Source organism: Varroa jacobsoni, unplaced genomic scaffold, assembly GCF_002532875.2.
Source record: "Varroa jacobsoni isolate VJ856 unplaced genomic scaffold, vjacob_1.0 scaffold_7, whole genome shotgun sequence".
NCBI classification, from domain to species: domain Eukaryota; kingdom Metazoa; phylum Arthropoda; class Arachnida; order Mesostigmata; family Varroidae; genus Varroa; species Varroa jacobsoni.
Genome location: NW_019212909.1, coordinates 242,268 through 257,991, shown reverse-complemented (window position 1 = coordinate 257,991; position 15,724 = coordinate 242,268). Strand labels below are relative to the sequence as shown.

The following is a 15,724-nucleotide window of genomic DNA, read 5'->3' as shown; positions in this document are numbered from 1 at the left end:
GACATTTTGCAGGGAGTTTGAGAAGAATGTTATGTCGGTGTACGGATTGCGTTGAACATCTAAGGACGTATACAGCCGGTGACAGAATGTTAATTTAGTGTCTAAAAAAAGAACGCGCTTTTAAAGTAGTTAAACTTGCCTTTGTTTTTTTATAGATCCTCGAAAGGCCCACCTACCCAGGGCAGCTTCAGGTTGCAATAAGCTATTAATATGATGAAAATAAGAGGCGAAATCAGCAAGGAGTGGTCTTCTGGGACGACATAGTATCGATATAAAGACTATTTTTGAAGAAAGATTAAATACTAATTTATTTAATAATGCCAAGCTTTTGACCTGTCACTTGCTTTTTCACAGAAAAAAAATTGGTCATTATTTTGCCGATACCACTTCGGTTGCCAGGTCTGCATAAGAGTTAATTACTCTTAGATAATGTCATTACATAACATGAGTGTAGAATGTTTGTTTAGTTAAACTTCTTACTGAAACGTAAGTTAATATATAGGAAAAAAATAATCAGTGACAAAGATGAGGTGGAACTCTTATTTTGATTACAGTATTTTGCTCTTTGTTGGAGTTTCTCTAAAGAAGTCTTTGTAATTTTTCTCTATCTTCTCTGCAAATCAAAAACTTACCATGTTGTCCCTAAGGGACTAGCGCTTTATGATCATCACTGCAAAGCATTAGTTCCTGTTAAGACGTTCATATTTGAACGTTTGGTGTCTGTGTAAATGTTCATATATATATATATATATATTAGGAAGGAATAACTATATTGAAGTTTATCTGCATGTTTAGGTTCGATGCATGTTCAGTTGCAAGTTCGTTGATTACTAGCACTCATCCTACGGCACCACCAATGCAAGATTATGCAAAACTATCTTGACTGTAAGTGTATGCAACTTCTCGACAGAATGACTACAGTATGTCATCAAACAAAATAGGTAAAACCAAATTAAAGGAGCACATCGAAGCGAGTCTTTATAATCAGAAAAGGACCTTGTGGTTCTTTCTGAATATATCGATGATGTCCGCCTAGGCCATCGTAACCTGTTCCTATTTTAGTGCCCCAACTTTTACGATGGCCTATTTCGAGGGTTATCACATCTTTTGGCATCAACACCTACAAATTAAGGCACAAGACATATAAGATATGAAATATGCAAAATCATTTACTTACTTAGTGACTGTTCCCGCTATCGAGCACTTTTTGATCAATTGATCGGCCAAAAACTTGGCAACTCACAAATCTGACGAAGATTTGGATTGCGCGAGGCAAATGCTACTTCGCTATTCGTCATAACTGACGTCTGCCTTCAGCAATTGTTGGCGTTTCAACGGTGCGAAGAGGAAAAGCCGAATATTGACTTTACGTCGACACGTCTAGATTTCTTCATATTTAAAGGTAGGAAAATTAGGTATGATGATTTAAAGCTCCTAATTACTACAACTGACTTTTTTAAATTAACTAGTCTAAAATGTATCTATTTTCACTGATACAGTACTTCTTGCGTAATCATACATTTCCACTTAAACCACTTAGTCATTGGTTTCCGTTTTTTGGCGAAAAAAAAGTACATTTCGGAGTCTCATGAAGCCGTTAGGAAAAATTTACTGAGTACTGTCACATCATTATCAAGGCTTGATTTTATATCCCAACACAGCCTTTGTATCAGCCGACACATCACAAATACTTTCTTCTTGAGCACATTTTATCATAAAACGTTACGAGAAACGTCACTATTTTTAGGCAATTTGGATATAGTTTTTTATGTAGTGAAACGTTAATTGCGTTGTATGAATTATTATTGCCTGATATAATGAAAAAAATTCACCATACGCTTTTACACTGCCCAGCTCCGTAGTTTTTAGTCCTATTGAAGTCGTCAAGATTCTGATCTCGTAGTGTTACGTCAACGAGCCGCATCTGCGATCCACAAGGTTTGTTCTAAAAACTAAATATATATTGATATAAATGCGACTAGCTTATACTGAACACCGATTCGAACTGAGCAATATTACCAATAATGAGACACGCGGAATGATCGGTTGGTGTCAACGTTTCATAACGCATTTGTAGATCATCATAATACATGAGAGAAGATCCGTTGGCTAGAATGACGGTGGTGTTAGCATTGTCGTAAACAACAAAATCACGCTCAACAAATAATGTTAATTTCCTCCCGAGTGCCAATTCACCTCAAAAATGAATCTATAGCTAATCTAAGAATATTAATATTATTAAATAACGTAGACATGGGCAAAAGAAAACCACTTCTAATATGTACATTTCTTTTATTGATTTTTGCGCATGATTTAGGTAGAAATGGCAATAAAGATTCAGTTTATGAAACTTCGATTTGCCGTTAGCTTTTATCGAATTCCGCGTACGGATGAATGAAGTACACGTGACGTTATACAATTGATGAAGGAGTCCAGTCCGTTAACGAAGTCTGTGCACAACATATTACCGAAGCTTGTCGAAGCCTTGATTGAATTATTTTTGAGAGGCAGCGGTTTTTACCATATAATATCTTGTTATAGTAGCAACTTTAATACATTGATGATTGCCATCCCCGTGCTTTATTTGACGCTGAAAATATTACGAGTAGACTAAGTATACATCTGATTATAACATGATTAATACAGCAGGTCTACAGAATGTGTATGACGAACATTGCTAGTTTAAAAAGCTCATTTCCATCATAAATCCTGAAGCGGAAGACTTCGACAATTTTATTTGGACGAAGACGACACCACAAAGATATCTCCTCATCTCTATCATCAAAATACCAATCTTGTAGATGAAGCTCCTCATCTCATTGAGGGTGCCTTGTAGATCTCGATTCTGTTGCTTGATGGTGTTCATGATTTGAAGACGGTGGTCAAGAGCCCGCATCCTTTCTAGCGTCTCATCAAATTTCTTTTGCAAATTTCTTAGCTTAAACTCCTTAAGGATTAAAAAAGTTCTGGTTTTTTCAAGCTCATTTTTCTAGTTCTTCCACGCGTTTACGAAAATAATCTGAAAGCGCATGAAGCACTGGACACCAATTTAGTATCACGTTCTTCTCCAGCTGACCAGTGGAAACCAACATAGAAGAATTGTCAGTTTTCCTCCTTATTGTCAATACAAATGAATTAATGTTGCCTCCATTGTTAAAACAAGATGGGTAAGTGGACAACTTTCTACGAGGGTTTAATCCCTCTCCACGCTCAAAACCTAAATCGAAAATCACTCATCTTCTTAACGCGAGTTTTCTAATAGCGTTGGCTAGATTCGTATATGAACGGCATTTTGTTCTCTAGCGTGTACGTTACATATTTTTTTCTACGATGAACCTTTTTATGAAATATTGACGGACACGACAAATTTTGCTGCCGAAGTTGGTACTTACCGAGTTCCAAAAAAGACATTCAGCATCTAAGGTAACTATTTTTCTACCCTGCACTTGTTTAAGAAAACTGAAAACAGGACTTTCCCGTTTAGATTTTCAATTAATTATATCGCGGAAAATTGCCATTCTTGCCGAGCTAAGGCTATGGTTAAACGGATGCGGATCTTATTATAGTAATACCTGCATAATGTGATTATTTCATACTTAACATCTCAAATAAATCTAAATTTCATTACTATACAGCAAGGTTGAGGCTGAAAGAAAACACTTTTCCTAAATCAGGTTTTTATGACAGGCTGATTTTATGATAAAGTCACCTTTATTATCGATTTATGAGCGTTCATCAACTAGTTATGAAGCTTCTCTGATTTCGTAACTATTTAGTTTTTACTCACTGACGAAGCTGGACGTATCCCGTGTACGAGTAGCACAGGTAATACGGACCTTTACGTTTGTAGTTTTATTCGAAAAAAAATGTCTCACCGAGATTTGGAGATAACTGCATAAAAGGAACTAGTCATTATATAATGAATATATTCAGATACATCCTCTTGTTTTGAGTGGAATTTTTTATGTTCAGTACAATACGATAGTTAATACGTGGACAACAACTCACATGCAGGATTTGAAGATGAGTTAGTCATTTCATTCGAGGGCAGTAACATCCTGGGTAGTGAAGGCTCACTCCAGTCTAGATTGAAACGCTGCTTCATAGAGCACGTATTTTTTTATTGTAGCAGAGATAATGTTCTTGTTCTACCTATTGCACTCACAGGTTTGCTACAGTGTCACGTTGAAGTGTGACAAAAACTTGACCTCAAACGAACGTTATCCACATTCGACCCGCGAAGGGTCCCGTCGATTCATATTCATTTATTCACGATATTCCACAGAATGATTTGATCATTTTTAAGTGTGCGACATTTTCGTATTTGCAAAAAACTGGTGGATTGGGTTTTACATAAACAAAAGTTCAAAATGAGTAGATAGATAATAGATAATGGAAATTTCAGTCTTAATAAATTTTCTTGTCACATTAAGAATGCGGCAAAGATGTTTGAACAGACAACTAAAAAACATATCAAGAATGAATCAATTTCATATACGTTATATCAGATTCTCGGAATCAGCTGACGCTACATCTAATGCACGGTCTAAGCAATTATGGTTTAAAACTGATTAGCAACTCACGATGAATGAAAAAATTAATACATATTTCATTGAGGATAAAATAAGAAGGTGATTGATTTGAATAATTTAGGGCCGTTTGTTGTCATTATTAAAGTTATGTGCTTCATATTCTTTTAAGTCATTTTAAATCTTTAGCATATTCTGCGACGTTAGTTAACTTCTAGCGAGTTTGTCGCGCGAAACGCCTAAACTACTAATAATATTCAGAAATAAGCATTTTTCTATATATGGACTAGGTTAATCTTCTCTGGTGATAACAACAACTTCTTTATTATAGCTCATAGCCCATCGAATACATCAGATTAAATTGAGTTCAATTTAAACGACTGTCCGATGCACTCAGCATGTACTGACTGCATCTCATATACCTTCAAAAGGCTTTACCTACTATGTTTGGAACAACAAATCGCCAATTTCTTCCCTGCCGAACTGGGGGGAGCCAGAAGTCTTCATTGGCCTAGGGTGGGTCTTCGCGCCGTCACTGGTTTTCTAATTACACACGTGGCGCCCTCATGTGGTTACCTTTTAAAGAACCAGGGGCCGAGTAAGATTATGCGTGCGCAGCGTGTTTAGTCGTCGATAGAATACGAGGCTCCTAGCGAAGAGTAGCACTGGTGACTGTCTTTCCATGGGAGCGCGAGACTCTTCGATACGACAACGACGACGATAGTCAGCCAAGCGCGCACGGGAAGTTGGCTTCGTGTGGACATCGCGCCGCCGCCTCAGGCCTTCAAGAACCTGCCGCCAAAATTTCGGAGGTGCACCTGGTCGGCACGGGACTGACCCCTAACATCGCCTGTCGTCGCCCGCGAGGGTTGCTGCGTGCGCAAGTCAACTAGAATGATGGTGAGAAGAGGTAGAAGCTAAAAGAACGATAGACCAGTTGTCAAAAGGACAACGCTTACTCTGAGCTTTTACGAGTTTCACTTACACAGACATGGCTGGCTGGCTGGCTTAACTGGCTGCACAAGCGCCATCGGCGGCCTTAGCAGTTAGTCCCGTTTGAGAAATACTGACAGCTAAACAGTTCTTTAATCCACAATGTTCACGTTATATAGGAAGGGCCTGGTTTCGTGATCGAATTCATTCCGAGTGTAAGCGATCGGTGTCGAGCGCAAGATATAAATCGAAGACATAGGCTTTTTCAGCGCTGAGCCAATGAAGAGGTTCGCTGGACAATCAGTGATACGCATAGGCCAATGAAGCAGCTGTGTGACGGTTGCAGTGGTAGAACTAGGCTTGAGTCCTACGTATGAATTAGAAGTTCAAATTAGGATTGCATAATCGGAGAGCGTGTACCTATTAGTACTAACCGTTATGTTAGTGCATTGTTAGCTGAGAAGATCTAAGTGTCCACTACAGTGATGTCATAATAATATGCTTTATTATTGTCAGCAAGCAGATTTGTGCGTATTTCGTTTCTCTATAAAAAAAAAAAAAAAAACGTATGGAACCTAAACATTTTGACGGTTGGTGACAAAAAAATATCTGTACCAACAAAAGTCACAAAGAATAGATGTGCTCAAAAAGCCATTTACATACGGGGAGTGCTCAGTATTAAAGGGTATAACTCTTCCATAATCATAATAATGCTTGCAGAGAAATGTATTATATGAAACATTTTCGAACGAAGCGGTCTCTCGTTTATTCGTTTTTTTATGTGGAGTTCAGAACAGCCCCATATTAGACTAGTAAAGCCACACAATTAGTGACGATGAAATGCAACTGTAGGTATTATTTAATTTGAAATGTTTTATTTTCTTATTATTATAGCACTGCAAGCGTTAACAGAAGCCGAGTATGCGCGGCAGCGTTCTACCATGCAAAAACATTTATTCTTTTTGGCGGCACAGCAAAAGGCAGTAGTAATTAACTGAAAAAATTGGTCGTTCGTTTTTTTTTTGTTGTATAACCTAAGTTCACTAATTTTGATATTTTGCTATTGTAGGGGAATGATTCACCGACGATCGAGGCACCAGCGAGGTGACTGGCGCCGCGTCAAATAAAGCCGGTAGCGCGGTTACCTTGGGGAATCCAACGGGACAGTGGAAATACGCAATGTATCATCAATTAATGCCAGAGAATAGAAACAAGGCTACATTTGCATGGGCTGTTCGGGACAGCCGATGTTTCCAATCGAGACTGTCACCTCTCCAGCGATGGCGGCACCAGCAGCAACTTGTGAATACGTACCGTCATTCGACAAAACAAAAACAGCACCTTCTGCAGCAGCAGCAGCTGCTGCTGCTATTGCAGTTCCAGCTGCAATCAAATTACCATCAACAGAAGTCCATACTTTGCGGTTTTCGTTTATCAGCAATTACGAAGACGGCATCGCGCCAGTTTTTTTCATTTTCCTCCTCGTTATGCGTAAGACTGTTATTATTAGCCTACTGTCCCTCAATAACCCGTGTCAGTGCTCAGCGTTTATTGGGTCTTTCAGCAGCTAATGATGAAACTGTTGACTCTATAGCAAAAACAAGAGAAAGCCAACAGCTATACGACAGCACCAGCTTCAGTTGGTTGGTGACCAATTTACCAACTGCTCGAAATTCGCGGCGCTGACGCCCTGACGCCCGCACCCGCCGTCTGCATCAGCAGCTGCAGCAATTGGCAACATCGATAGACAATAACGGCAAGGAGGGCAGCAGCAGCAGCCGCAACGGAGCTGATGATGAACCGAAATTAGGTATTGGCGGCGGCGAAAAAGTAAACCGGAGAACTGGAAAAGGAAGCGGTCGTGGACAACTACTAAGTCCGGATGCTATGCGCCCATTGTCATTTCGGTTGTCATGCGCTCAGGCTTTACAGCAACAGCTGCTTTTTCGTCGACAAAAAAGAGGAGAACTCTTGCACGCGTTGTTGATGCAAAAAAAGTTGTTGGCGCGAAAAAAAAAAATATGGCAGAATCATTTCTCGTGCTTCTCCTCTTCGTATAATATTTCCGGGCTGCTGCTGTTATTGCCATTGCAACTGTTACCGCTGTTGTTGATGATGCTGCTGCTCGTGCTGGGGGCGGGGGGGGCTTCGGCAGTTGCTGATGGCCGACCTCCTGCTGCTGCCGCTGCTGCAGCTGCTGCTGCTGTTGCATCAATTTATTCTATTCCGGGTGTACTTCCTACGCAGAGGACCTCCACCCGGGGCGAAGGTCTGCTCAGGACGTCGGAGACACGTGACGGACCGTCCCAGGATCAAAGTCTTGAAGTACTATTCATCAATCAAACGCACATGCTCATGGTCCCGTTTCTGGCGACTTCGACTTCGGTGTCGACGTCTTTGTCACCGTCGCCGGCCATGGAGCCACCATCCTCGCCCTTATTATCGTTCCGACCGTTAACATCACAATTCCAACTCCTTCACCAGAAAGCTACAGTCTCACCATTTCACTATACAGAAACGACCACAGCTACATCGAAAACAATAGGAAAAGTAAACAGGAGGCCGGTGACAGATGTTACTACAGTTATTGTGGTAGCTCCTGACAAGCAAGTATTTGTCACAAGTCGTCGTTACGATGAAAGCTACGATGAAATCATTCACGGCCAAATTGGGGGGCGACGATGGCAGCGAAAACCGCGACAACGAGATAACTCGCTATATTCAATATATGCTCGCGTACAAAACAAAAAAAAAATTAAAACGAAGCCACGTCCGTCGGAAGCGCGTCAAGAACTGTTGGCCGTTTTCTATGGAGTCACCACGACGACAAAAACTACTGAGGACTTTGCCACTTCCACTCTTACAAGCTTTGCCATGGCCGCTTCGCATTTCGCAAACAACAACAACTACAAAAAGTATAAAATCAATATAAACGTTATTGAAAACAAGAATAATAAAAACCAGCATTCGCCCCGAACTTCACAGACGGGACTACGGCCGTCGCAGCCACCTGCCAAAAGGGGCCTGCTGACAACGACGACGTTGTCACTCCAGAGTGATAACAGTAACCAAAATAATCGTTATGGGACAAATAATATTAATGCTGATGAGGATAATGACGACGATCATCATGATAATATTCATATTGAGAATAATAATAATATGACTTATAACGGTAATAACGACGTAAATTATGACAAAGCCGCTAGCAGAGACCTTAGGGACGACAGAAGCAGAGCGAAAAGAAACAGCGGTGAGGAAAGGAAACTAAAAGTATCGAACATGACTAGGATAACGCTGAAGCATCTGACCAGATTAACTAGTTTTGCACGACAAACGCTGAGTTCAAGTCATCAACGTCTACATAGCCTATATGCACTACGACAACAACAACAACACCGTTCAAGGCCGCGAACCTCCGCTTTGGCTTCGGGCGACCAGGACAATTACGGCGATGATTATGGTTTTAACGAAACGAGCCAAAAAGATGATGCAATAGAGTCGTCGTTGGGCAATTCGTCCGATTCCGAAGCTATCGATATGGGTAATGCGACAGTCGACTTGAAGCAGGTACATGCGTGAGGTTACTCCACAAATGCGTTGTTAGATTTTCGGAATAGGTGTTGAGCATGCGCTGGATTCTTACTTGAATGATGGCTGCCTGCCACACGTTGTTTTACTAATCGTTAGAAAAAAGTAAAAACACTTACTAGCTCTAAAATAATGGACGATTGTTAGTAGACAATAATATTGATCATTGGATTCGTATTTTAAGGACATGGACTTCGTGGCCCAATTCAGAAGATCTAGTCAAGCATTCAAACAACACGGCCAGCTTCTTTCTGGGCTTCCGCGTTTTTTGAAACAGGTACAAGCAGCCAGAGCCCCTCTCAGGTCCACAATCAGAAAACGAAGCGGCTGGTCTTCGAATGTAATGAACTTTCGCGTTAACAACCAGTGGGCACGACAACGAACATTTCTACCAGATGAGCATAGGTGAACTAAAGATTAAATTTATTCACTGATCTTTCATATATTCATATAGGAATTGATTTCAGTTACTAAGTTATGACCCAATAATAACGCTCTTAAGTACTTACTAATTGACACCCTGTACGGATTCAACTTTTTCACTCAACACACTGAAACTACCCGCCTCTAGGGAGGAGGAGGTCGATTACCTGCGACTTCACGACGAGAAACCTGATGGTGTCTGGCGACATGTTGCCCCTCCTAATATACAGACGAGCATGGCAGCATTGGCACCAGTAAAAGTAGAAGCTTTGTCGCAACGATCCAAATCCGTATTGGCAACTCGTAATACCCTAACACGACACAACTGTTCTATGCTACTCGACAAAGGCTATTTACCCACCGGTGCTGAGAATTTTGCCGGTAAATTCCGATTACTTTTTGTTTCGGCTTTCGTTACTTCTACGTTTGCCCATTCGAAAATCCCAATTAGCCTTATATCTAGTGCAGCCAGCCACGAGTCATCATAACCAAGATGTGATTTTGGTCACATGGAGCACGATTATTAGTAGCAGTTCGATTTGCTTTTACCTGTCGATCCTGTATTCGTTATTTACTCTCCTGCTGTTTTCCGTTTCTCTGTTATTACTATTCTAGTACTGGGCCGTTGGGGTGTGCTACTTTGCTGTATGGAGACAGGGATGGTGCTGGTCACATTAGCGGTATTCTCCCGTGAATGTCTTTACCTTTACAACAAATGGCCTCCTCGGGCCGCCTTCCTCTCGTGTGCAGCGCTTTCAGTGTTCCCGTTCACCGCCATCTGCGCCCTATCAGCTGCCATCTTCCCACACATGTACGATGTCGCCAGCGCTCTCGTCATGCTGTGAGTCTTTATCTAGATCTCACCGGGGTCATTTTATTCGTGTTGGAAGACTATGTACTTAAACATTGCTTAGATATATTTTGAACCTCTGTGAGGGGGTCGAGTAACATATTGTTACGCTTTATATTCATCAATAAAAAGGTTTAGCTCGCTAACATTAGATGTGGATCTACTTCTTGCAGATACCTTCCATTCTCATTGGTGATGTACTATGAGCTAGTAGCGACATATGCCGGTGGCTGTCAGGTGCTCTGGGAACTGCTGGCGGACCAACGCATGCCCCTTAAAGGTCCGCCTTTGTGCTGTGTGTTGCCGCCGTGCTGCGGTCCCGGACCAATCCTCACGCGAAAGCGTCAACGTCTGATGCGATATTTTATTTATCAATTGCTGGCGGTACCCGTACTCCTCGTTGGGGTTATCTTCGTATGTACACTTGCGGGCATTCATCCTGGTGACCGAGTACGTTAACGTATACGCCATATGTTGAGCCAACCAACTGGTACATGAAAAATGGCGCCCTAAACTTTTTCCCTGTGTAGAAAAAAATGATCGTCTTACAAGAAGTAACTTCATTCGCAAAAATATTCCTCAACTGTACCTGAGAAATTCTTACGAATGTCGAAAAAAATCTCTTTAGATTTGGATAACCAACTCTATACTCTGTTTGGGACAGAGGACAAAGTGCTGGGAGGACATCCCAATTACATTTTCGAGGAACTCTTTATCGGAAATTCTTATAGCTGTAACCACTTAGTGCCAATAGCGTGGTAAAAGGTCTATTCTTTCATATTACGATTTGCGATCGACTTCGCTATACTTAAGCACGTTACTATTTTTAATGCAGTTGGAAGCAACAAATGCGTCGCCGTACCTGATGCTGATACAGGCTCTATCGTTCGTCTTGGGCACCTACGCGCTCGTCATCTGTGTAAAACTGACAGCCCGATATCTGCCGCAGCACGCACTTCGTCGAAAGTTTACCGTCTTCCATCTGCACTACACCGTCACTCGATTGCAGGTATCAGTTAATGAAGTAGCTTCACTACATCCGAGCAACAATAAAAAAATCAACGTTTTGCTTCATTAACAAGACTGTTAGCCGCTTCACATTTTCGTGGACGTAATTTATTCGCATCATTAGACAAAAATTCGGCATTCAACATGCTACATCAGATCTGTCGATATAGCTGATCAAATTTTAGATTATTAATACATTTATTATCGATCGTCTTTTTTGTAGGTGATTTTCTTCAAGTTGACGGGTCTTACGGCAAGCCTGCCGTGTATTCCTCCATTGTCTTCCATGGCCTCCGGTATCTGTAAGTATAGGAGTAATAGACCAATACGTCATGCATCGACAAATCGCAGTGGTAATGGCTTTTAGCAATGATACCATAATCACTCGCCGTCTTGTAGTTGACAAACTAGGGACACATATTTAATAATAACTTTGTAAGAGAAAATATAATACTATTTCTATTAGGGGCTGTCCGTGCGATAATTTGTCTCCTTTCATAATCATAACTCCACCAGCTACCTTTGTTTGCCTCCCCGCTCTACGCTTGCTTTAACATTATTACTACGTTTGTGAGGGCAATAGGTACTAGGTCAGCTATGCCTTGTTTGCAAATCAACAGAACCTCTGAATGCCTGGACTATAGACATTAACAAGCCCTCTGCTTGACCGTTGTATAACTATACGTACTATTGGTTGTACTCCGCTGCAAAACATGTGGCCTTTCCTTGTCCCTTATTCCTTTCCTTGTACATCCATTTCAGACATGAGCTGTGCTATGTTGATCGGCCAATGCTTTTTAATGAGCACTGTCTCGCAGTACTTCTTTCTTCATGCTCCACCGGTCACATCTCTCGGGCCGTTGCCAGGACTACCGGCACATGGCGCCCACGGCAGTAGCAAGCGTTCGGGGCGCCATATGGTAGCTGTCAGCGGAAGTGTGAATCACTGGTTGTTATTTCAAAGTCGGAAGAACTGTCAATCAGACCCACGTCAGAGTTCGATGCCAGTGGCCTCTGAAGCCGTTGAAATAGGAGCTAATGTAGCATCAGCGCGGCTTGGTGCCGCCGACTACGCCGATGAAACGTTCTCATCGGAACCTTCAGATGCTGGCGGAGCAGTAGCCCCAAAGTCCGTGATACAGTCGACCCCGTCGCAACAACTATCAACACTACTGACCAGCGCTAGCAATAATCCATTGAACAATACCAATACTACTGATAGTAATAACCATTATCTTGATGTACCGCGGCGCGTGAACGCACACATACCCCTAGGTCGCGCGTTGAGCCATCCAGTTGCGGGAATGGCCGTAAGCATGACACCCCTGAGTCTTTCAATCGGTGGCCTTCGTCGTGTGCCCCTTAGCGCGCCTGAACCTGTTAATGCCCCATCAATGCAGTGTGGAGCACCAGCCAACCGAGCAAACTTGACACTCGATCTTAAAGATACGCACACGATGACTCTCGATCGAAAACGGCTTCGCCGACCATTGCTCTCACGCTGCAGCGGAGCTTCATCGCTGGAAGATGAGCTGGACCTCGAAATGTCCTCGATGGCTACGACAGTCCGCCGCCGTCACGAAAACGAATTACTTTTTTTAACTCGTGGGGAACACAACCACATCAAAGGCCGGCAGCCGCGATCGCGGCGTAGCAGAAATACTACCGACCTATGCAATCCGTTGATGACGTGCTCGCTCGACGAAGCTTTACGCATCCGTGAACTTAGAGAACGGCGCGCTCGTCTATGGCGAGTGTCGGTAGCGGGAGGTGAACGGTGGGGCTCATTAACGTCACAGACGCCGCCGTGGCCAGTAACATCACTGGAAGAGGTCCACCTTCCCGGCATAAACGGTCTCGTTGGTGAAAACAACGCCTGGATGGACGGTGCCTTTAGCACAGTCCCTCAGCACGGGCCAAGGTACGTGCGTATATTCTTGTTTGACTTGCGTTTCCTTTTTACATCGCACACTGCTTTATGTATAATAGGCACATGAAAGTTCACAGAAATTATGAAAAATACTATACATTTTCGATCTTTCCAATCGGGCCGTTGACTTCTGTCTCGAGCGATCGGTATATGCCAGAAAAACATAGCCCAAAACATACACAGGATGCGCGGTTGCTATTGCGATCCTTTTAGCCAAGTGCACCTTTCTAGTAGCTAAAGTTACGTTCAAACTCGCTGTTCTCACTTAATTATAGGCAATTACCCGATTGGAAATTGGCTGAATCGGATGCTTCGCCCACCCAACGACTCGCAGCGATCGATCTCGTTGCACGTAGGGCTGACCTCAGGATGTTGAGGGCCTCGACCCGGTGCCATGCTGCATCTGGCAGTGTACAGTATTGCTGACATCGGATATACATAAGTGCATGCAGGTGCGCAGGTGTAGGCGATTGTCACAATCGGAGCAAAAATGAATTAGAAATAGAACGGGCTCATCTTGTTAAATATATCTACTGTTTGACCATCAATCAATCAACAATCATCGTCGTGTTACAATCATTCAAAGCAATCTATTTAACACGATGCACACGGCAATTAGACGAAGCAGTTTTTTCATGGCTGGATATCAATAAACGATTGATCTCGACCTTGATCGCCATGGACATAGGAATAATGGAAAGACGTTAGCCGAAGCCGATCCGGAATCCATTGGTCATTAAAAAGAACTAACTCAGCAGACGAAGGTACCTTTTTGCTAAACGTTTGTTGTGGCTGAGCGCCCTCCCAAACACTTATCTGGTCATGACTCATGATCTTTCTGCCTCAGCGGGGCAACTGTAGTTCTAAACCTATATATACATGTCAACATGTCCAAAACGTAGAACTATTCATAGTTGAGTTTTGGATGGGTCCAGACGGCGTCGACACGTAGGTCGGACCGAAATAGTTATTAGACTAGGTGAGAAGTGTGTCAATAAAAGTAGCTAATGAATACCTTCTTGACAGTAGAGCACATACTTTGTCATGATGTCGGTTCTTCTCTTCCGCTTCCGAACGGTAAATAGAGGACAGCTTAGCTTTCCGCACGCTTAATAGCAAAATGAGTGTATTAGACCGCTAATTCGACTATGTCCATCTATATATTCAACTATATCCGTTTTTGGAAGTACGTTTCGTTTCGGTAGATGAGAGACTCATCTAACTAGAACCGTCATTAAATATGACCTTCGAAAATGATCTAGCAGCAACGAAAAAAGTGACGTTAGGGGCACATTGAGTCAGATATCTGTGTGGACCTAAATTGGCCAGTCAAGGGCCATGCGATATTCGTCATATTAACGCTGTGGCTAGAGGGGTCATGAGTACCTGGCTGCCGCAATATATTGCTCCCGCTCCCGCGCTCCCATTCTACCTCTCACCTCACCCCTTCTTTAAAATGCCGCTGACTACGGGTAGGATTTTATGTGTCGGTTGTTGTTTGTTAAGAGAAAACTAATACTATGGACTATAATGAGATAATGACAATAATAATAATAATAATGATAATAGTTGAGAAAATATATAAGATGATACACTAAGGAGCTTTAACTAATCAAAAAGCCTTAGGCCTTGGAATAGAAATAAGTTATTTACGATTATTATTGTTAATATTGTAGAGCACTTGCACGACCTTCGCCGATAATTCGGCTATTCCATCCAGCACAGTAGCAACTGTCGATTGAAGGACGCCTTCATCCCACGTGTGCTGAGTTTGAGATGTATGCTCATACCGAAGCCATTTTCAGTGACAAAATCAAAATAATAATAGCATGTTTGTTGACTATTCTGCAGCCATCAACTCAGTTTGTATTTCATTTGAAACTACACAATCCATTGGAAAACGGTTCCTCAGTTTTCGCTTGTAACTAGTTAACAGATGGTTACACAGTACACGGCATTTTCTATGGCAAAGAATTTTTTTGTGAATATGGTCCAATGAGAGATTTCAATTGCAGACCTTAAATCTTACTTCATTCCGAAGTGTCACAGCTATTATAAGGATCTTGGTCGTACCAACGAATCAAAATTTCAAAATGTCGATTTCCAAACCTCGTCCTTACCGGTCTTTCAAAGCAGTAGTTTAGTACATAAGCATTTTTTTTTCCAAATCGTTATTCATCTTTGCAGCTCAGCATCAGATCACTTGATTACTCACTCATACGTAATGTTAATGATGCTTTACATTAGCTAGGATAGTTACACTATCAAAGGCGGACATCATCATCATCCACAATCTAAGGGCGTAAACGCCAAAAATAATTAGCTTCAATCTGAAATTACGTGACATCTAAACAATTAAAAAAGAAAAATTGTTTCAATCGGCCTTTAAAGAATACTATGGTTCGCTATTGTTATGTATACTTGTGATGATGACTTCACGCGCAGCGTACTCAATCCGCG

General features: G+C 42.0%; 1 protein-coding gene across 1 annotated transcript; it reads left to right on the top strand.

Moving 5' to 3' along the window:
• The first annotated feature begins 3,336 nt into the window (after window positions 1-3,336).
• LOC111260508 (uncharacterized) lies at window positions 3,337-13,690 on the top strand. The gene is made up of 10 exons (XM_086969419.1): window positions 3,337-5,749; window positions 6,532-9,032; window positions 9,238-9,458; window positions 9,625-9,857; window positions 10,092-10,317; window positions 10,500-10,776; window positions 11,162-11,335; window positions 11,558-11,636; window positions 12,097-13,255; window positions 13,540-13,690. Exons 2-10 carry the CDS (start codon window positions 7,350-7,352, stop codon window positions 13,688-13,690), a joined length of 4,203 nt encoding a protein of 1,400 aa, XP_086825545.1. The 5' UTR covers window positions 3,337-5,749; window positions 6,532-7,349.
• Window positions 13,691-15,724: the final 2,034 nt, after the last annotated feature.